This window comes from Carassius carassius, chromosome 1, assembly GCF_963082965.1.
Source record: "Carassius carassius chromosome 1, fCarCar2.1, whole genome shotgun sequence".
Lineage (NCBI taxonomy): Eukaryota > Metazoa > Chordata > Actinopteri > Cypriniformes > Cyprinidae > Carassius > Carassius carassius.
In genome coordinates, this window is record NC_081755.1 from 25,412,867 (window position 1) to 25,436,426 (window position 23,560).

At 35.8% G+C, this 23,560-nt stretch overlaps 1 protein-coding gene across 1 annotated transcript in view; it reads right to left on the reverse strand.

Moving 5' to 3' along the window:
* The window catches only part of LOC132142773 (netrin-1-like), a 63,164-nt gene extending 44,078 nt beyond the window's left edge, over positions 1–19,086 (reverse strand). Inside the window, exons 1-2 of the mRNA XM_059552886.1 lie at positions 18,841–19,086; positions 17,629–18,675 (exon numbers count right to left, since the gene is read on the reverse strand). Of these exons, the coding sequence (XP_059408869.1) occupies positions 17,629–18,643 (1,015 nt within the window). The 5' untranslated portion in view covers positions 18,644–18,675; positions 18,841–19,086. The remainder of the gene's footprint in view (positions 1–17,628; positions 18,676–18,840) is intronic.
* Between the last annotated feature and the right edge of the window lie 4,474 nt (positions 19,087–23,560).

Consider the following 23,560-nt stretch of genomic DNA (forward strand, 5'->3'; position numbering starts at 1 on the left):
TTTTTTTTGAAAACTTTGAAAACATAATGTAATTTTAGAATTCAAGACATCCTCCTCAGAGGAAAAAAATTCCTTTTATTGAAGCTAAGCTGCTTATTCATTACTAACATTACTAACATTATAAGTGGAAAAGAAATGACATGATGGGACTCTTTTAAGATCTTAGCCATTTGTATTGCATGCTAGAGAACAGTTTGTAAGAAAGAATAAAACTAGGGATATACTTATCTATAAGCCAGATCCAAGTAAATGAAGAATATGAAGGTGTTTCTAAAGCTACTAATTAAAAGTTTGCCTGAGGAAACAGAGAGCAGTAGCCTGATGTCAGTCAGATTCAATTATAGAAGAACCAAGAAAATAAGATGAAACTTGCAGTCTGGCTGTAGGTGTGTTTTCAGTATGCCACAGTGGGCTGAAGCTCAACCAATCTGCCACACGCTCGACCTGTAAATTACAAACTCCAGGAGATTGTTCATCCTAACTGTGGTTTGACTGTGCTGTTGCAAGCCTGTCATAAATAACAGCACAAACTCCACCTTGTCAATGTTTTGGGCTGAATAGCCTCTAAACTGAGACGTAATCTGAGATTCCATGACTGAGATTTTAAAATAGCCTTCAAATAATGGAGTTTCCTGAAATAAACATAGAAAATACATTTTAAAAATACTAAATAATACTTAAAGAAGTTTTTTTTATAGAAGATTATTAGTCAAATAATAATAATTTTTTCAAAATGGTTGATTTTTAATAATTTGATTCATTGAAAATATTACTTCATTTTTACAGCTACACAAATTCATGTTCAAATCAGTGTGTTGCCATTTCCTTGTAATTGTTTGTAAAATTTACTAGTAATTTCTGAGTGAAAATTGTTTCTACTGTTTCAGCGCATGTTTATTTGAAAAATTAATATGAAAAACAAGGTTTTGCAAAAAAATGTAAGTGGTGTTGTGAGTGGCATTACTGTTGTTGTGTATATGACAAAATTTCTCGCTACTTAATAGCTTTTGTTCAGACAGGCAGCAAAAATCCTATTATTATTATTGTATCTAACTTGTAAAAAAAATACAAATAAACAAATAGTTTTTTACTGTATTCGAACAAATAATTAATTATTAATTATTTTTCAAAGTTGTAAATGAAAGATTATTGTAGTATTGTAGTACAAGAAAAAACTACTTTCTACTTCAAAATTTCATCTTTTATTCAATGTGATACTTGATGTTTCTTTGTAATTATTTGTGAAATTTATTAGCACTTTTTGTGTGAAAACTGTTTCACCACCAATTTTTTTCAGTCCTTTCTAAAAGAAAACAAAAAACAAAACAAGCAAACAAAATAAAGCATGAAATGTTTAGAATTTGGAAATGTATATTTTGAACCTTCAGAGCTCTGTTTTTTTCGGTCATACAAAGTTTACAATATCGCCTGTTGAAATACACTCATATTCTCTCACTCCTTCCTCCTAGTAAACTTTTTTATTTATTATATGTGAAGTGTACAGTGAATAATTTAACATTTGTGTGCAATGTAAACAAAGCCTATGATATTCTGGTGCATAAATATGATTTCTTCCCCGTTTTATTAACCGCCAGTCAAAAATGATACTATAAATGTAACAGCACAACAACACATTTTCAGGTAGCACCATTATTTATCATTTTAAACGACAGCTGTCTAAGAAAGCCTAGACTCACTGTGCCACACACTTTCTAATGAAACACACCAGAAATTAGGTGGCTTCCAGCAACAGGGTGGGAGAGGAAGAAGGAAAGAACTTCCTGCTGTGAGCCACAAGTGTCTTGGGAAACACACTGAAGCCAATTACGTCCTGAGCTAGAGAGCACACACAATGCTCTGACCTATGCAACTGTTTGTCTGGTAACCCTTGGCAACACCAACATGCAATATGTCATCGCTCTGTGACCGGCTTCCCGCATCTGTCAATACAATGTGGTGCATCATCAGCTCCAGGGAGTGTTTTTAAAGAAGTCTCTTTTTCTCACCAAGTCTGCATTTATTTGATCAAAATTGCAAGAAAAACAGTAATACTAAGAAATATTATTACAATTCAAAATAACTGTTTTCTATTTGAATATATTGTAAAGTTGAATTTTCAGCATCATTACTCAAGTCTTCAGTGTCCTTCAGAAATCTACCTAATAGGCTGATTTGCTTCTAAAGAAACATTTATTATTAGTAGTATTATTATTATTATTATTATTATTGTCAGTAACACTTGTGCTGCTTAATGTTTTTTAAAACTGTGACTGTATGCGCATTTAAGTTTGGAGTATTTATAGTGCATTAAAAAAGAGTTTGCTAAGGAAATGGTGAGTGTTTTAACTCAGACCCTTGACTCTTCAGAGCAGCTGCTGAGTGATCTTGACATTTGCATTTTGTTGTGTTGGACACAGGACACAGAATTCACTCTGTTTCCCATTAGAGAGCGTAGAGGGCAGATAGCATATCTCTACAGAGTTATCCTGCGGAAATAGAGGTCACTATCTGGACAAATATACCAGTTATAGGACCCAGGCCTTTGGCGTGATTAGAAAAGTGTCCAGCTAAACGCTTAGCTTACACAGGAAGGATTCACCAGTTTCCAAAAAGTAAGTTTTTCTGTATTCATTTACTGAATAGAAGAAATATTTTCCACACTGCAAGCGAAATGCTAACGTGAAATGATGAAATCAAAGCCAATCAAAGCATATTTGATGTCTACTATAGAGTGCTACAGGGATGATGTATTTTTGTAGGTCAAAATCCAGAAAGAGGTTAGTACCTCCGGTTCCATCGTTCTCAAGTGAAATTGTGTCTGGTTAACACAAGCCCAAAATATTTTCACATTTATTTTACAACATTAAATACATTATTAATACCACCTTAGGTGTTTTAAAGCTTTTGCATGTCTTGAAAAAGGCAGTTGCTAACAGGTAGCTAAATGTGATTACAGAGGTCGTCGGGACATTAACTGTATATACACCGAACAGACAAACTCATCTACTCACTAGTCCACTTTGACAGCCTCATTGTGTTTATAATCATGCTCTTGCAAACTATTGAAACTAAAACACTAAGCGGAAATTTTTAATTGTATTTTATTTTTATTTTTTAACTAAAGAGTTAACGGAAGTTTAATGGTGATGACATTGAAGTCATGACCATGGTGCAGTTTGTTCGTAGCCTACGTTTAGCTTTTTACTTTTGTTGATTGTTTTTACATAGGCTTCCAAATTCATAAAATATTTGTGATAATATGAGAATATACAAACAATATGATGGTTTCTGTGTATGACTGCACGCTCATGAGACTCTGTGAGCACAGCAGTTCACTCAGACTCACCCAGGAAAAGCCAAAAGTTGTAAAAAAAAAAAAAAAAAGATGAATAAAATCAACATGAAATACAATCTATGTGATTCTTTTCTTTCTTGTTCTGTTGTGCTCATCGCAACAAGAAGTTATCATGTTCATCTGCCATCTGTTATTCTGACTGTCATGACAACCAGAGTTCCAGTCCAGAGATAGGCTACGTTAGGCTACATCAAAGTCCTTTCAGGCAAGTCGTGCCACTCGGCCGCCATCTTGGCAATGCCTCCGGGCAGCTATTTGAATTTATAAATGAATGGGCAGAGTCAGAACTGCACTTTCACTGGTCACCGGGACATAAAAACTGCATGTATAGAAACAGCAGTGAAAAATGATAAAAATAACTGTAATTTTTTTATGACTTTGCCCCAAAATAAGGTTTAAAACACCTTTTTCCCCACAGGTTATACCTTTACTACGCATGCGCAAGGGTTCTTCAACTGTGCGCATACGTCAGTGGAACCAGACGATAGGCTTAAATGTTTCCCGGCTTGACTGTTAAAAGCAGATGATTGGCTATCCAGCGGGAGGGGCGGGACATGTGCACACAACCTCCAGCAATTTTGACCCTCGAAAACTGAGACTTTTAAAAACTCATTGCATTTCAGTGTAAAAGGACCAAAACGATGGCATAGCTGCCCATATTCGCTCTGCGTATCCTCGATGACCTTATAAACAATAACTTCCTGCTTATTGTTGTACACATATATTGTAAAAAAAGATGGACGACGCACCTTCACTCACTTCTTTTGACGGAAAGTGAAGCCGCCATTGTATTTATTGCGTTGATTTGGGGCCTGAGTCTGTGCAGTAGAGAGCGAAGTGGAGCCACGTCCCACTCACACTCCTGCAGGGTCAATCGCAAACACCACCCCTGACCCTTTTTAAATTAGCCTGACTGTTAAATTTTTGAGTTTTTAGTCTGCTGATTGCTGTATAAGTGGCTTGTGTTAAAATAAGGTTAATACATCTCCAGTCTCTTCCTGAAGATCAAGAAAAAGTTAATTTGCCCCTCAGTTCACTCAGAGAAGCTGTCAGTCTCAGCTGTCAATCATGACGTCACATCCCGTTTTATAGCATCACTTAACTAACTAAAGCCAAACTTATTTAAAGAGATCATATGACATTGCTAAAAACAACATTAACATTATTTTGGGTATTTGGTGGAATGCCATGCGTTTATGCGGTTTAAGGTTGAAAAAACACATTATTGTTGCTCCTCTATGCCTCACCTTTCTGAAACGCGTCGATTTTTACAATTGTTCTGAAAAGCGAGGTGTGCTCTGATTGGCCAGCTAGCTAGTGCATTGTGATTGGCTAAATGCCTCAAGCATGTGATGGAAATGTTACACCCCTTACCATACTGTGATGGCGTGTCCCGGCACAACGAGACAAAACCATTGAAACCCATTACATACAAGGTATTTGTTGCATCCATTGGGGACATAATTACTGATTATAATGACTTATACTGTAATTTTACACATTGCGTTGCATATCGTATTCACATGCCACGTAAACATAAAACCATGTCAGCATTTGTGATCAGAGAAACGACAAACAACAAGCGCTACTCTACACTGCTCAAAACTCGCATTTGAATTGTCAGTGGCAAACTCTTTAAATATATAAACATAATTACAGGCTGTGAGTCAGAAGCGCCAGACTTTCCTTACAAAGTTGGAATTGCCCCACTGTATAGAAACAGCCTTTGTTTTCTAATTACTTTTTCTCTAACTGTTTTCTAATCTTGAACCAGTCCTCCATAAAATGCGCTGCACACACTCGAATATTTGGGTTGAATTGTTCTAGAACAGTGTTGTAAATACAACTTAACCACTGTTTCTTAGTTGTGTTCTCTTTTGGAAGGCCAAACAATGTAGTTTCGCGTTCACAACAGATCACCCAGCGTCTCCACAACATGGCGACAGCAGCAACAATATTACAGCGAGCATAAAAGTTACGCCTTCTTTCTTTGCGTAAACATTTGCATCCATTTAATAATTTAAAGCGCCCCTTTATGCCATTTTAAAGGTTGCTAATATTTTTTTATGAGTCTTCTAAAACAGGTTTACATGCAAGGTCAAAAAACATGTTAGTTTTCTCAGAAAATAGATTTAATTTCCCTAATTTCTAAATGATTTATAAACAACTCGTGCGAAGCAGTTCAAAAAATCAGTCTCTTTAAACCCTTCCTTTCCGTGAGCCCTCACTGCTGTGATTGGTCAGATGTCGCAGTCCTTTGTGATTCATCCAGAGCTGTAGAGAGATCCCACTATGGTTCTGGATTGGTCTACTGCAAACAAAGCCAGCAGGCCAAGGAGCTTGTGTGGCGCTAGGGCGGCCTCCGGGAGAAAGTTCAGGAAGAACGTAGCAGGAAGCTTAAGTGGGGCTGGTAAGGCAGGGGTTTGGTTGGTGCTGGCAAAGCAAGAAGCCTGGGTGGATCCGGTAGGGCAAGGATCATGGGAGAGACAAGGAGAACAGACAAAGAGAAGAGTCCTCCAGATCCACCGGCCTTGGGACCACCAAAGTCAGGCCCTCCAAGCAAAAACACAAGATATTACGAAGCATGAATTTGTAACAGCAAAAGCAAGTCTGAAAGACTGAATTGCACAAAACAACCAACATACTGTACGTATATACACCAGCAGGATAATCAAACTAACAAGACACAGCTGAAACCAATGAAACAATGAGGATGCATGGGATGACAGGAGCAGAGTGAGGGGAACTATGGGAAATGCAGTCCAGTTAAAACATTAACACAAAGTCCAAAAGAGCTTAAGGGCACTCCAGCAGATGACTGTGATACTGCCATTATATGTACAAGTACACATGGGACATTTTATTTTTAAAATCTCCTTAAGAAGGGCATACGGCATTAAGAACAACACAAAGCTGAATCAATTATTTAATTTTCAGTTTCCTGTGAACTATCCCTTTAACCAATGAGATTTCAATGTGGGTGGGGCTATCCAGCACGAAGCAGTAAAAATAGAAGCCTAAATCTTTTCAGAATATTTATATAGTATACAACATGCAGAATTTGAATGCTTTGCAAATACTTCATTTTGACTTTACTGATGAGAAAGACAGTTTCACAACAACTAAGCCTCAAATACAAGGCAATCATCCCTATCTGGTTTTACAGACAGAAATCTGATCTTCTAGATGGTATAATATGTAGAATAGTTATGGCTTGAAAATGCCTCTGCTTTCTAACAGCATGTGGGCCACCCAGTGGGAGATCACGACTCTGTCTGAATCATCTCTCAACAGCCATTGACAGAAGAACTTAATCCATCTTTTCCTCCCCATTGGCAGCCATTGTGCAGACGTAGTCATGATTGGACTCATTTCTGCGTTCACTGCAAATGCGCCTTTGATGTGATGGTAACAGCAATGTTGAGGAGGCTAGTTTGAAGCTGTTATTCAAGCTACATTACAAGCTACTCATCATTTAAAATAGTTCAACTACGGATTGTCCCAGCAGCGGCAGCAGATCTGAAAGGAATTTTGGGTAATTAGCTGGAATAAAAAAAAAAAAAATTGGGTAGTAGTAAAGGAATCTGATTTTTAGCCCTGGCTTGAATATGTGGCAGCACAAAAAAAGAGTCACTGAATCAAGAAGTACGAATTCTGTTTGTCTGTGCCAGTGTGTATAATCCAAAAGAAGTGTTTGTGTGTGTGTGTGTGTGTGTGTGTGTGTGTGTGTGTGTGTGTGTGTGTGTGTGTGTGTGTGTGTGTGTGTGTGTGTGTGTGTGTGTGTGTGTGTGTGTGTGTGTGTGTGTGAGAGAGAGAGAGAGAGCGAGGGAGAGGGAGACAGAAAGAGCAGAAAAAGTGTCATTCATTATTCCACCTTTTTGTCTCTCTAACTCAGGGTGGTCCTGCGTTAGCCAGAGCACTATCACAAACACAGGCAAAAAAAGATTCAAACTGGCACAGCAAAATCCAACAGAAACATAAATGTTACACCACACAAGCAGATATTGACTCTCACACATACACAACTACCCACAACCCTTAAACCCCAAAATACATGTTTACTTCTGAGCTGCTGTTGTGGTTGCCCACTAAAAGAATGTTAGCACGGTCAACATACTGTGTCATCAGTTTTTCAAACAATACTTACCCATACGGTGTGTTTAAATACTTAAATGATGCTTTTAAGGAATTTCTTGTATATGTGGCATGGTAATACCATGGTATTCTTTGAATGCCTCAGAGAATCATCTGAAGAACCATTTTGGAATGGAAAGGTTCTTCATCAAACCATGAATTCCAACAAAGAACCTTTTTTTTCGGTAGGGTAAGCTATATCAGAAAGGCTAGTGATAGCAAGCTAGCTTTGAAAGCAAAATCCCCCCCTTCTCTGCATAATCACTCTGCAAAGCCACTTTGTTACGCCTCCCGCAAAACAAATGAACACACTCAGACAGACCAGGGGCTAACCTGTGACATGATGAGAGATGGCTTTGGTGCAGGATTGAGTTTACCTCATGTCTCATTCACCACTGAGAAAACATTACAGTACAGTGCATATAATATTATAATAATAGCATGTTTCATTCATGCTGGAATGCACTGAAGACGTATCATGTCTGCCCAAACAGGGTGCACATGTGTACTACATGTTCAGTCTATATGTTCAGTGTTCACCTTCTTGTTTTTCTTCTTTTTTAATGTTGGTTGGCCTCCATCTTTTTGGTGCATTACCGTCCCCCTCTGTTCTGGAGTGTGGATCAGTAAGTAAATTAATTCTACTATACATTAGGGGTTGAGGGGGACAAATGAGGAAAATAACACACAAAAAAAAAAAAAAAACTTTCCGGTACCCAACCCCCCCACCATCTCCACTGTATATACTGCTAAATTGTTAGATGTTCTTCTATTCCTCTTGCTGGAACCACCACACCAATTCCCGTCACTCCTGTCTCCGGGTTCTTAGTACCGTCAGTAAAGATTTGAGTATAGTTTTTATATACTTCTGTAACATGATCATTAAACACCCCAACCTAATCAGCACGTTTTTCTCTCCTACAGATGCCAATCTACCTCCGGATATTTCATCTTCCATGGAGCCATGACTGAATTTACTATTATAGAACTAATTTTCATAATCAATCACCCCAAGATCTTTTGCTATTTTGTTCCCTATATGACCAAAGTTGTCCTTTTTTACCTCTCTCTTTCATCCAGCACTCATTCAGCACTTCTATTGTGGGATGCAAGTCATTGTGCCCCTGCAAATTAACCCAGTAGTTTTAATCAGATGCTTCCTTCTTACTTCCAGTGGTATTTCTCCTAGCTCTATCTGTATAGCTGAGACAGACAATGTCTTAAAATCTCCACTACACACTCGCAATGCCTGAGCCTGAATTACATCCAATTTTTTTCTATCTAGCTGCTGATGTATACACTATACTGCCATAGTCCATCGTAGATCTAATCCAGGCATAGCGATAAAAAAATGGACACAGCGACCCCATTGGAACTCAATTGAGACAAGTGAAGCCCATTTTTAGTGATTTTTAGCACTTCCGTTTCTGACGCGCAGACTCAAACTAAGCTTGATGACGTCAGCAACCTGTCTGACAGATGTAAATCTTCTAGTAGCTGTGCGTGCAAACTGCCATTGTTAATCTTGCAGAGACGGCGAGCTTGAGCAGGGAGTTCTTTGGCGCGAGTGAGCAGGAGTAAGTATTCTGATTCATTATTTTGTATAGTATTTTAAAATGTAACGCCAGGGCTTGTATCTATGGGCTTCTCTCTTGACGTCTCCCCGATTGCCTGCGAGGTTCTCCTCCTGTCTGTACGGTAATTTCTCTACTGTGCGACAGAGAGTCGAGTGGTTATGACGCAATCGTTAGCCTATTTTTACAAAAATTGTTTCTACGGGGCCATAATGTAACATAGAAGGTAATGGAGCCCTTTATACATTGTCGTGTATCTTTAGAAATAAATAATGGACAAATGGAGTCTTTAAACGCCTCAGATGTAAAGTTATTCACTGTCAAAGTGACGCCAAAATGAATGGGAGTCAATGGGATGCTAATGCAAGTGAAGTTCTGCTACAAGATGGCGGCACCCGGCCGACTTCAACTTCCGGTCGACTTCCTTCCCGCCTGAATCCAGGCCACATAAATTATATTCAATGATTGGCAATTTGCAAAACCCATTCTCTACCAACCAAGCATCTCATTACATTTGGCATTGCCATCTACTGGCCTGGCATGCATAATACAGTGGCTTTAGTTGTTTTTGCATTTCCATTTGATGGGTATCATTTTGACAACATTGTCATTTGTATGCAAAACATTACTGTCAAGTAAATGTAACCTAAGAGTGTACTGTACAGTGGAGGATTACTCAAAATAAAAATTTCAATTTCAAGTGTAAATATCAATATACGTATAAATATATAGAAGATACTTGTTGTGAAAAAGATAGAAATTCTTTTAGTCATTTATTCATTATAATAGTAAATATCATTTGTTACTGTTCAATACTGCCACAAATCCATTTTATTCAGCATTTCAGCATTTCACAGATGAGCCTTTATTTTTCCCAAAACAGGTGTATTTTGAAAGTGACTTCATCACAGGACCTGAAACCTGCCGGAAAGCTTTGGCAAGAATTTCGACCCCATGGATGAAACACCAGCACAGACATCCAAAAAGAGATTCAAATAATACTCAAAAGGCCGATCGTAAATATACACAGACTGACGGGGGATTAAAAACATAAATATTAGCAGGGAAACAAGCAGAAGGCCAAAGCAAGCAGACCCTTCCACCAGAAAACGGACCATCTCTTCTAACCAGCCTCTAAAAGCAGGATATATCGTGTTTTCTCTGAACTCCCATAAAGCCAAACAAAGCCTTTTGGCTCATAAGTCATGTGTGTTTTGAATTATGAGCTCAACAAAACAAAATCCCTAAAACATGGAGCTCTTTGCCCAGAGCACTGGTGATACACTGGGGTTTGGATTTTGAAATCCCAAAATACATCCCTTTTGTGTTTTCTTTGTCTTGTTCTGTTCTGCTGTTTCTTTTTTCTTCCCCCTGTACTTTACCACAAAATCACAAGCCTGCGATCCTACAGTTTTGGTTAGTCAAACAATGCTTGTGGTTTCGTGGATGTTTTTAAAATGGCTATAAATAAAAGAAATGTAATATTAAAGATTTGTTCTCTACAGGAAAAGTATTGCATAAACAGTCAATAGCAAGTAAGTGTTTTTTTTTTTCGTCTTCATTTTGTTTTTAAAATGGTGTTTCCTAAAGAATTATGTTAAAAAAAAAGTTTCTTCAAAACACAAAAAAATATATTTTGAAGACCAAATAGTTTATGTTAACCACTGACCTCCATAGTATTGGGGAAAAAACTACTATGAAAGGCAATGGCTACCGTCATTTTTTGAACAAACACAAACGTTTGCCTACGATCTTCAAAATATCTTCTCTTGTGTTCAACAGAAGAAAGAAACTTGAACAACAAGAAGGTTAGTAAATAATAACAATTTTCATTTTTGGCTAAACTATCCCTTTAAGGTTAAGGATGTGAGCAAATACATAAGTATTTGTACATGTTATACATGTTACACTTATGTGCACAAATTGTGTTGAGCAGAGATGTGGCACAGTTAACTTTGCGGGAAAAAAAACGTAATGAAGGAAGCTCACATTTATTTATTTATTTATTTTTTAGATCTGATAAAGAAGTAACAGCTATCTCAATGGCAGATCTTACTACACTGCGGATTGTGTGTTTTCTGCCCTGATGTTGAATGGTTTGCCCTGAGTGAGTCATTGAGTCAGCTGACTGCAGGGGCATTAGGAGATGTGTAAGTTTCCATGCAGTTGGTGTCAGAAGCAGCTCTAAAGGACTGACCAGCAGTCCACCTGCTTCCGTTTAGCAGCTCAAACTTTTTTCTATCTCTTAGCATTTGTTTTCATTTTTGTGGCTTCATTTTCTTCTCATTTAGGGACAGGGATCACACAGACATAGTTTTGTGTTATTTAAACTATTTAATTTCCTGTTTTTAACAAATAACTTGATATTCTGAAGCACATTGATAACAGAAGGTTCTTAAAAATTTGTCTAACCACAAACTGCTTTGTGTCGAGAAAACCTGAAGATTTTTTATGTTTATTTTATGCTTTGATATGATATGCAAGATTTTAGACCAGTCAGATTTCACAGTGGGTGGGGCTGTACTCATTTGCATTTATGCATTTGGCAGATGCATTTAATCAAAGCGACTTCTACTGAATTTTAGGTCTATCACTGCATGCATTCCCTGGGAATCAAACCCATGACGTTGGGCTTGCTAGTTCCATGCTCCATTGTTTGAACTGAAAGTGCTTTCCCCTTTCTACTCAGTGTGATGCTAAAGTAATGCAAACTAAGTTATAGATTTGTTTTTAAATCTGGAAAAATAAATAATGGATGTATTATTATAAATAATGTATTAAAATAAAATATAAAAAAACTATAAATTGCTGTTTTATTTTGTCATGATTTTAATAATTGCAATACTTTTTATAGAAATCAAGTAATCGCTTGAAAATAAATATAATCTCATTATTATTATAAATAATATAATAAAAAAATCAAATATCATTTCAAATTTCTGTAAAATACCATAATATAAAAAAATAGGTTAAAATAACATTTGTTCCTGAAAACTGAGCAAGAGGAATTTTTCTCCTTTTTACTCAATGTAATGCAGCAGCAAGAAACTAAGAAATTTATTGATTAAAAAAAAACAGTTGAAAAAAGAAATGTAATTAAAGTAATTATAATTTTAATTATATATATATATATATATATAAATATATATATATATATATATATATATATATATATATATATATATATATATATATATATATATATATATATATATATATATATATATATATATATATATATATATATGAAGAGTTCAGATGCAAAAGCCTCTAAGTGCCATCTGAAATATTCATCTAAAATTAGGATTTTTATCAGGCTCCTATATTTATGTTCAGTTATTTCACTTTAATAGCCTGGAAAAGGACTTGCACATTGCAATTAAAGTAAAATAATATCAATAAGATAATAATATCAAATCAAGTAACTGATAAAAAAAAGTTAAAAGAAAAAAAGTTAATAATGTTATTATTATTATTATTATTATTATTATAAAATAATACAAATAAAATATTATTTAAAAATATATAACGTTTTTCAAAATTTGAAACTGTTTTAGTTGAATTAAATGAAATTTGTTCGTGAAAGCTCCACAATCACGTTTAAACACACACGAGGAACTGAATGTCTAGCAGTCATTGTTTTCTGCAGGGGGCTGCAGAGGTTTTATGACATCACCCTTTTGCACAACTCTTTCATCAGACTTTGGTCCGAAAACCACAGATGGTCCACAGATCTCGAGCAGCTCTTCATGGTAGCCCAGAAATCTGCTCATGGTTCCTTTTAGTCTGCTCGCATCACAGCTGGCCACAAAACACCACGACCCCGAGGACCACAGTGGAACAATGCAGAGAGATCCAACACAAGACAATTCCAGCAGTCTGCTCTGTGTCAAGAGCTGCGATGCACGTCTGCCTTAATTAGCTTCCATGCACGGGTTAACTTGCTTATGTGAATGTTTAGTCCACAACAAAATTTTGCTAACAGAAACAGCAATCTGTAAACTATATTTCATTTTATTTTAGGGCAATCCCTGATAGAAGTCTACTCATATATCTGGAGCGCAGGAATGCCTCATGTTGTCATTTTAACCTATTTTTTTTTTATATTATGAACTTTGTGTTGGATGGAGGTTTGAGCTAATTTGGTATTGATTTAATCACAAAATATTGAAAACCTCCTGCCTGCTGAAGACATATTTGTGTACAATGAAAATTAATGTTTTGAAAGTTTCCAAAGAAGCTGAATTTTCATATGGTTTCCAAGTCTGCACATGCTTTTAGTAAAAAAAAAAAAACAAAAAAAAAAAGATGAAAGTTTTGATCTTAGGATTGCTGTGGGTTATTAATGAAATGTTGTACTTTTATCATAGGAGATTTTATCATCATTGTATGAAAGCCTGTTTCCAACATGGAATAAAAAAAAAAACTTTTCTCATTTCTCATTTTTTCAGAATTGCGAGATATAAACTCAGAATTGTGAGACAAAATGTTGTAATTACCTTTTATTTTTTTATTCCATGGTCTAAAAAAAAAGAAAAAAAAAATCACAAGATGTAAGGTCAGAATTCTGACCTTCCAAATTGTGAGACATATACTCAGAAATTCAAGAAGAAGTCAGAATTTTGTGTGTATATCTCGCAATTCTGAAAAACAAAGTCCAGAAAGTAATTTGTCCTGTAACTTTTTCATTATGTGGTGGAAACAGGAGTCCATACCATTGCCTTTTTCAATCTAAAGTTTAAACACTAAAGAAGCTCTAAAATAGATAGGTGCATTATGATAGATATATATTTAATTCAATATTATACCAAAGATCCAAAATGACACATTTAGCACTTTTAACTCCACAAAAGTGATTTTTGCATTGTGTCTGTGTCATATCTGTGTAACTGAGAGAGATCCTGAGTCTGATAATCAGATTTTGTTATATCGCTTCTCACATCTTACAAAGATACAGCATTCACATACCAAGCCATCAGTAGCTCTGATAGATAGTTATGCTTGAATAGTTTATGAAAGGTTAAATGCGTCATAAACAGTGGCATCATGCATCTGATTTTTGAGGAGGTGTTAGTGTCAATTCTGGCTTACTTGACAAGCTAATGTTGCTCAAAATAAACTCCTGTACTTCTTTTGACTGATTTTAAATATTTTAACTAATTTTGAAAGCTGAGGTCTCTTAAGTTGTATCTAAAGTGTTTTATCTTTATTCTCCACAATGCAAATGTGGAATATATGACAGGTAAATACACACATATACATTTTACAGTACAAAAGTACAAAAACTCTGAAAGCTACTATATACTGTGAGATCTCTATGTCTTAAACAGTTGATTAATTTAAAATACATCAAAATATTTTTAATAAATTGTGTCATCAGTGTCCATTCTGGATTACTAGACAAGATAAAACATAAAAAATACTTTATTTTTTAGCTATTTCATGTAGCAGAACCTTCTGTTTGAACCAAATGATCATGATTGGACTGGCCAAATTTACACAAGCAAATAAATGATTTATTTCAAGGCATTTTAGAGCTTTTTAAACAAATATGCAAATGTATTTCCACTAATAAATAACTGTTTTCAGAAGCTGCATTTCAAATTGTCGAAACTGCACAAGACATGATGCTTTTAATTGTAAAATCCACAAATTATTATTTAAACAGTTTTTAGGTATTTTTCTATCAAATAATCTATAGTATTTATTATCAATAAAAGTGACACTGTAATTTTAACCTCTGCACATATAACTTAAAAAATATTATATTATATTATATTATATTATATTATATTATATTATATTATATTATATTATATTATATTATATTATATTATATTATATTATATTATATTATATTATATTATATTAGATCTTACTCTGTATTTTTAAAGTAATGTGGTGATAGTTAATGCATTTATTTCAAATAGCAGGCGTGGTTTTAGTGTTAGAAAATGAACTGAATGCGTCTTCAAGGTTAGACCTTTATCTTAAATATTTTTATCATCATAATGCACAAATTTGGAATAAATAATAATAATAATAATAATAATAATAATAACAGTATAACTGCATGACATATTTTAGTCTGCTGGCTTTTTGCCCTGCATGTTTTTGCAAGTTTGGCAAAAAAAATGTACAGTGCATACATAAAATCTGGAAGTATCTAGATAACATTCCTATCTTCATGTGAATACTACACCTAATTTGCCACAAATACCTGCCTTGCCCACCTCATTCCACAGAGTAGAATGGACAGAAAGACTTACTCTTAATTATGAGACACCTAATCAAAGCAAGCTAATTTGTACCAGATGTAACAATCTCTTTGAAAAAAGTTTGAGACAAAACTTTTGACCAGACTTTTTTCTTCGTTTCTTTTTATTTATGTTTTTTGGCTGATCTCATTTACAATCAGTCTTCCTGTTCACCTCTGGATTGTCGCGTGCAAAAGCACACAGTGAGAAAACAGCTTCTGTCAGTCATCTCTCATATCATGATGGTGCCCTCATTCTCCATTCATGGGAATGAACTTTTATTTATAACCACAGGCCCACTGACACACATTCATCTACTGTGCAACAATGTTTGCATGTGCTTGACGGCCATCTGTCAGGAGCGTTTGATATCTGTTCACACGTTTTTAATTTAGTTTTTGAGTTCACCAAGTGACAACAACCTCATCAAATAGAGCATTTGCTGACAGATATTTTTTTTTTTTTTTTTGTTAGGGAGTCATGTTTAACACGGCATGAATAGAATAGAGAAAATCTGTTTATGATAGTAAATGTGACAGGCCATAAAAAGAGCAACTTAGACATTCGATGAAACTACTGAAGGAGCCTTTATGATGAATCCAAAATTATTAGTCAAAAATGAAAGTAATTATACAGTTCTTTCACAATGACACAGATACTATTTTTTTCCTCAATTGGAAACTGACTTTTCATCTGGAACCCAGAAGTTTACTTTCAACTCGACAAAACAAACAACAAGACTGATGTAATCTTCCCTTCAATCTGATAATGACACCTGTCTTGCAATAACACGACAAGTCTTTTCAGCAGATCTCGCCCTCCAAAATGCTTCCTTCCACAGAATGGGTGTTGAAAGGCACTTCCAAACTCAGTTACACCCACCCACCCATTAAGCGGAACAACTATGAGCACTATATGGCAGCCTGTATAACATGAGTGATTCCAAGCTAAATTTGTTGCAAAAATAAAAATAAATAATGCAACAGTAGTATGTTTTAAAATGAGATTACAACAGATTTGTTTTAATCTATAATCAAATGTCTCAAATCGAATCTATTAATCACTTGCAGGAGTAATGTGAATTATGTGGGATTACTGTAAATAATAGGATTTATGCGGAAACATGGACACATTGTTAGGCGTTCACATGAGTAAAATGTGGGACATTTTCTGAAGTATTCCTCCCATTAAATGTGTGAATAAAAGGCCTATTCATCTTTTTAAAAAAACTTGCAATAAAGTAAATAATATCTAAATTAATTTACATATTTTAAATTACAATGAATGCAGTTTGTTTGGAGCATTTCAACTGCCTAATCGAATTAGCCAGTGTGGACTGCTCAGGTTGAGAGTCTTCATTAGATTCATATGTTCAAAAGATTCTGATAGGAAAATGATGCAATATAAAAAAATAAAAAAATAAAAAACATCCCAATCATCGCTTCAGAAATTAAAAAGAAGTCTAATTTTGATCCAGTGTGTTCATTTGCAGTAAGTGATGTTATACTTTTGGAACTAAAGTTGATCAATTAATAAAAAAGAAAAAGAAAGGCTGAGATCTATGCAACCTACAATGAAAGTTTTGTGTTCCCTTCATACTTTTATTAATTACATTATGCAGATCTCTCATTTCTTATTTTAAGCTTATTACCCAATTTTTTTTCATTTCTGCGATTTCTGCATCTTGTGAGGTCCAAAAATCTGAAACCACTAATGAAATATCAACATATTGAGCATTTTTCTAATCTAATATACATTTCTTTAATCTGCCTATATACCAATTTGAGAGAAAATTGCTTTCAGAGTAATACAAACTATTTCAAAGTTTCAATGTATATTTACTGTAGCCTCGGACTTTTGGACTATAGGAAAACACTTCATTTGAACTAACAATCGTCACTGCATTATATATGTAAAAAACACAGATCCTAGTTAAAGCAGGAGACTTTCATTCATACATTTTCATATTTCACTATACCACCATAATAACATTTACGCATGACTCATTGATGAAACCTATAATTAAATGTTTGCCTAAAAACAAATCATCAGCACCTGTTGAGCAGAAGTACATCAGAAATAACTCACCGACTCATTGTATATTAAATGTAGCCTCAAACTTTTAGACTGGGGAAACACCAATCATTTGCATCAACAATCGTCACTGCGTTATATAGGTAATAACCACATACCTTAATTAAAGCAGGATACTATCATAATACCATTTATGACTCATTAATGAAACCTATTCTGAAATGTTTGCCTCAGGCTGCACTTGGAGAGATAAAGCGCATCAGAAAGGACTCACCGACACACTCGTTGGCCTCTCTGGCCGTCGCGCGTTGCCACGGCCGGTCGTAGTGGAACGGCTTACATCTGTCACACTCCGGTCCCGCCGTGTTGTGCTTGCACTCGCACACTAGGTTCCCTTCGCGATCCTTTACGCACTTTGACGCGTGCCCGTTACACTTGCACCGACCGCCGACCTGCAGGTCAGACACGGCGTAAAAATACGAGTCCCTGGCGAGCTCCGAGTCATCCTCGTTTTCATCCCCGAATGTGTGCAGCCGGTTGAAGGTCACTTTGATATCGGTGGCCGTGACCCAGTCCTGCAGGACGGGAGAGTTGTCAAAGTCGTGCGCGGAGGGTCTGCCGTCCAGCGTGCTGAACGCGATGAGGCCGCCCGTTAACGGCTGCATGTCCGTGTGCGAGTCCGTGCAGATCGCTTCCTGCTCGTTCTGCTTGGTGATCGCAGCTTTGCTCGGTTTGTTGTACATTTTCTTGCACTGGGTTGAGTAGAACTGAAAGGGCACCCAGGTTTTTCCGTAATCCATGGACTTGAAGATGGCCATGGACTCAGGGCGAGGAGAGCAGAACTGGAGGCTCACGTAAGTCACCTCGAACTTCTTCCCCAAGGACAGCGTCAAAGTCACGTTTTGCGGGTATTGCACGTAGTTTTCCGACTGCCAGCAGGTGAGGTTGTGAGGGTTGTTGAGGTCTGTCAGGTACGCAGGGGGATGTGACTTCTTGGGGTCCGTGGCATCGCAGATGTTGCAGTCCCTAGATCTTTCCTCGTCCTTCTCGGTCACCACGCAGTACCGTGACGCCGGAGCGCCGCAGGTGCTGGATACGCGCACGTCCTTTCCAAACGCGGAGTTCACAAAGTCGGGGATGCAGCGTCTGGGGTTGCCGTTCTCGTCGTAACACGGGTCCGGAGGAGAGGATTGAGCCGCGAACATACTCATCCCGTATCCACCGCGAGCACCGGCCACCATCCCGATGATGGACACCGTGGAGACGCACGTTACCAAAATCCTTATCATTGCAACGGGTCCTCGGTGTCCCTAAAACAGCACTGAACAAATAAAGAAACTTTTGCATTTAAAAAAAGAAGAAGACCGAAATGCATGTATTTATAATAATGTAGCTTGCAGTTTCCAATAGCTATGCTATGTGTGAAAGATCTGTGCCTAATTACAGGCAACTTTTTTTAAAGACAAATCCACAAAGTGCACTATACCTCTTTGCTCTGGTGGAGAAGTATGGCAAACCCTTCTTAAAACGAAATTATAGGGTACTCTCCCCTTCTTTTCTCTCTACCGGAAATGTTGTAATCTCTTTTCCCACTTTCAACCGATATGAAACAGAAAACCCGCTATTACTTTCCAAGGCTGCCTTTCTTCCTCTGCCTAACTCATTCACACCTCTGCCTCTCTGTGACTGAGTGTCGCAGCTCAGCCCTTCTCTCTTTCTGCTGCTCTGCCTGTGTTCAATAGGGGGTTCAGTCGTTTACCATTCTCTCTGTGCGCCTGCATGAGTAAAGCACTTTATTGCCCATGTGTGCAAGAAGCACAATGGAATTCTAATGTACGTTTATCTATAGTTGCATTCCCAGCTATTCATAGGGAAACTTTTGAATAGGCCTATCTGGAAAAGTAAAACTTTATTTATTATTTATGCGTGTTTACAGCAGTTATTTGGGAGGGGGGGGGCTTTGCGTTATAAATAGGCTACAATTCGAATATTCATCTATATGTGTGTATAGGTTTTTTGCATTATTTTTACATTTTATTTAAAACTAAATGCATTGTTTTATATATATATATATATATATATATATATATATATATATATATATATATATATATATATATATATATATATATATATATATATATATATATAATTGCATTAAATAAATATGGCAGAAAAAAATCACTATGAAAAAAACAAATGATCACTAAATCACTCTTACTTTAAAACAGCAGACAATATAAGCATACAATACAACATAAAGCAATACAAAAAAAATGAATTAATAAACAAATAAAGGTCTTGGTGGATAGACAGACACACAGATTGACATGCAAATTGAAAATTTTGCACTATAGCATAGTCGTACATTCCGTTTTGAGTTGTAACCCAAACCTCTTTCACTGGATGTGGCGTTTAATCTGTGGAAACGTAAATAAATAGCATATGTACATCATAAATGTGCATTAAAATCCAGACGCAGATCTGATAACGCAAATCCTCTGTTGGCCACCCACCGTGTCCCGTACTCACTTGTTGATTCACCGTTCCTCACAATAAAGAAACAGCGCCACCGTGTGGTAGAGTGGAGAATAGTCTGACCAGCAGGAACTGACCTGACTAAGCACTCTCTTCATTTACTTTTATATTTGAAAGTTGTTTTGGATCAGTGCAGGCACGATAATTGAGTAGGCATATCAATTACCCAAACGATTAATTTCCAATCGTGTGGCATTTAATATTTGGCCCAACTGGCCATTTTATAAGATTCTATGAAGTAGGAAATGTCGAAACTTTTTTTTCTTTTTTTCTTTTTTGGTGTGTGTGTGTGTGTGTGTGTGTGTGCGTGTGTGTGTGTGTGTGTGTGTGTGTGTGTGTGTGTGTGTGTGTGTGAACGATGTTCAAAGGTGTGTGTATTTTTTTTTTTTGCTCCAAAGTTTTAGGTTTCAACTTAATACTGCTAATACTATAGTGTATTTTTAAGTATTAGAGACTTTCATGATAGGCCATATGTAAACTGCACACATACAGTAGTATGTTTATAAACTACTAAAACAATAAACTTGTTAGAAAAAAAAAAATAAATTAGCAGTAGAAAAAAATCTATAAATTAGCAGGCAGCTGTGTTTACTATGGAATTTGTGATGTTTCAATAGAATATGAAGAGAAGTTTGTGCTTGTATTCTGTTGTTGTGTGTTGTGCAGGTTAACTGAAAGCCACTGTAGCAGAACAGTCATGCTGCTTTAAAAGAGCAACAAATTCATAAGTAGGGCCTATTCATCTTCTTAAAATGACTAAATAGATCACACATACTTTTTTGTTTCTATGTTATATTTCTTATCCTGCGTGTCAGCTTTTCTCGCCACTGTCCTTGGTGCTGAAGTCATGGACAAAATGGAATATATAAACATTTGTATGTCTTCTGAATTGTGTAATGTTTTTTTTTTGTTTTGTTTTTTAAGTATCCTTTAATATTTATGTTTATTCAATAATGAAATGTTTACAAATACATTTTTATTTGAAAGTTCATCAAAAAAATTAGGATATCCCAGATGAATTTGTTGCTTCATCAGAGCAGATTTTGATAAATGTATCATTACATCACTTGCTCACCAATGAATCCTCTGCATTGAATGGGTGCCATCAGAATGAGAATCCAAACAGCTGATAAAAAACATCACATCAATCTATAAATAACATATATGACTCCAGTCCATCAATTAACATCTTATGATGGATTTGTTTCTTACAAACTTGCACTATACAAGACATTAATTGATGGACTGGAGTGGTGTGGATTACTTGTGCATCATTGGGATGTTTTTGTCAGCTATTTGGATTCTCATTCTGATGGCACCCATTCACTGCAGAGGGTCCACTTGTGAGCAAGAGATTTAATGCAAAATTTGTCTCAAAAACTAAGAGTGAGGTTCCCTCAAACTGTGGCTGCAACACATCATTACACAGCCTCTATTTTAGCACCTGATGGGTTGTGGGTTGCGAGCTACAAGAAAACTTCAGAGTTTTCCATCAGTGTATGGTTTTATTTGATTCATGTAGGCACAATGGATTTTTATGATGACTGACCAGTGAGGACTCACACATCTATGCACAGATGCTCAAATACAGAACTTAGGTCAGTTTTTAGGACCACTAAAAACAGGAAATGCATGTGCATGTCACTGTTCTCAGGTCCTCTTTTTCATCAGCAAAGGTTAATGTCACAGATGAACTTCTTATTTTAGCTCTTTGGTGGTAATGTCATAACTCCGCCTATGTCTATATATATATGTGTGTGTATATATATATATATATATATATATATATATATATATATATATATTATTTTTTTTTTTTGGTGCATGTAAAAATATGGTACAGTAATTTGTCATTAGTCAAGCTCTGTGTCTCCTTATCTTCTCATTTTGGGGTGAAATGACATTAAGACCTATGGTAATGAAAAAAAAGCCACGTGTGAAGTGTTCTCAGTGTTGTGGTCTATGAAAAGGAAGTAAACCGTTTCCTCACATACAACAAGAGCTGTGTTCAAAAAATAAAAAATCCTTATTAAAAAAATAAACCTTTTAGCTGGACTGAGGTAGGCTATGGGGGTTGGAGAGTTTGTAGGCCTAATCATAGAAATCAAATATGGTTTTATTGGTTTTGTAAAAAGAAGGAGAAAACATATTTATGTCCTTGCTTACTTTCTGAAACGCATCACTTCTCAGAATGTAATCATTCGATCAAGCGATTTCAAAGACGTCATTGACAGGCTTTGCTGATTGGAATGGGAAGTGCTCCACTAACGCGATGTGACGTAGGCCGAGCGGGCGGGACTTCGTCTGCGCTGCTCTCCTCTGTCATCTGTAAAGTGAGAATGAATTGAAGCGGATTTGCATCAGACAAACAAAGGTAAGCCGATTTAAAGTGTTCTGTGAACGTTCAGAACGTGCTTTAGTGAACCTCATGGCACAAAAATCTGCCTCCAACAAATTGTTCTCTTATGTGTTAGCAAAATTATGGCGATTCAAATGCATTACAAATTGTTTACCTCAGTCATGGTGCTTTACATTGTGTCACCATAATGGATCTAAAAGATTTGTTAGTTGACAATTTTATATAGTCATTTAAAACGGATGCTTTTATATTAGTTTAAACATGTGAAATATAAAAGATAAAATAATATTTTATATATGCATGTTAAATATAGGCCTATTTATTAAAGTAAAAAAATTAATTATTAAAGTGGTGCTCACGATCATTTGTGAAACATTCCTTCAGAGGAATGAAGTATGAATTAAACATGATTTCAAAAAGTTGTTCATAATAGGCCTACAGAAATTTATTTAATTAAATTAAATTAAAATTGCTATGAAAAAAGAATAAGTAAAGGTCAAATTTGAAATATTACGTGACTGAAACGAAACCTGTTAGTTACAGATGTTAGAAATCCACATGAGGGCTGAATTTTTATTTATTTATTTATTTATTTATTGCCCTTAATTCTGTTTCTGTATTTAATTGGTCAATGAAGTGCAACCAGAATGACCAGATCCCTTTTTGTTGAAGATCTGAATGCATTTAAGATTTCTTTTTTCATTAATTTATTCATTCATTCATAGATTTGTTCATTTATTTTTCCTAAAACTCTTTATTAGGGGTCATGTGCATCGTTGAGCCTGTCACTGATCTGTATATTGTTCATGTACAGGTGCTTCTCAATAAATTAGAAATGGTTTAAGTCTTTGGTTCTTTTAATTGTGATGATTTTGGCTCACATTTAACTTAAACCTACTTCAGTCTGTGTGCATTGAACTTATTTAATACACTAATTTCACAATTTGAGCTGAATTACTGAATTAAATGAACTTTTCCATGACATTTTTTTTTTATTCATTGAGATGCAACTGTATGTTTTATATAGTCAGTCATTATATCTGTCACTAGAAGATCCCTTTTCTTCATATTAAATGTAATAAGAAACAGGGGTGGAGCTCGAGTTTTGGCCTCCATAAAGGTGTTATGTCCAGTCTTTTCACATGATAAAAGAGCTTATATATGAGGGTGATTCACTGCCATTCTCATACTCTGCATGCTGGTTAAAGGTGAAAGAAACAGGAGTCTAAAAATAGCTGCTTAGCTACACATTTGTATTGCAGGAAACCAACCGAGTCTAATCTTCAGTCTATGTATGAGAGAGAGAAAG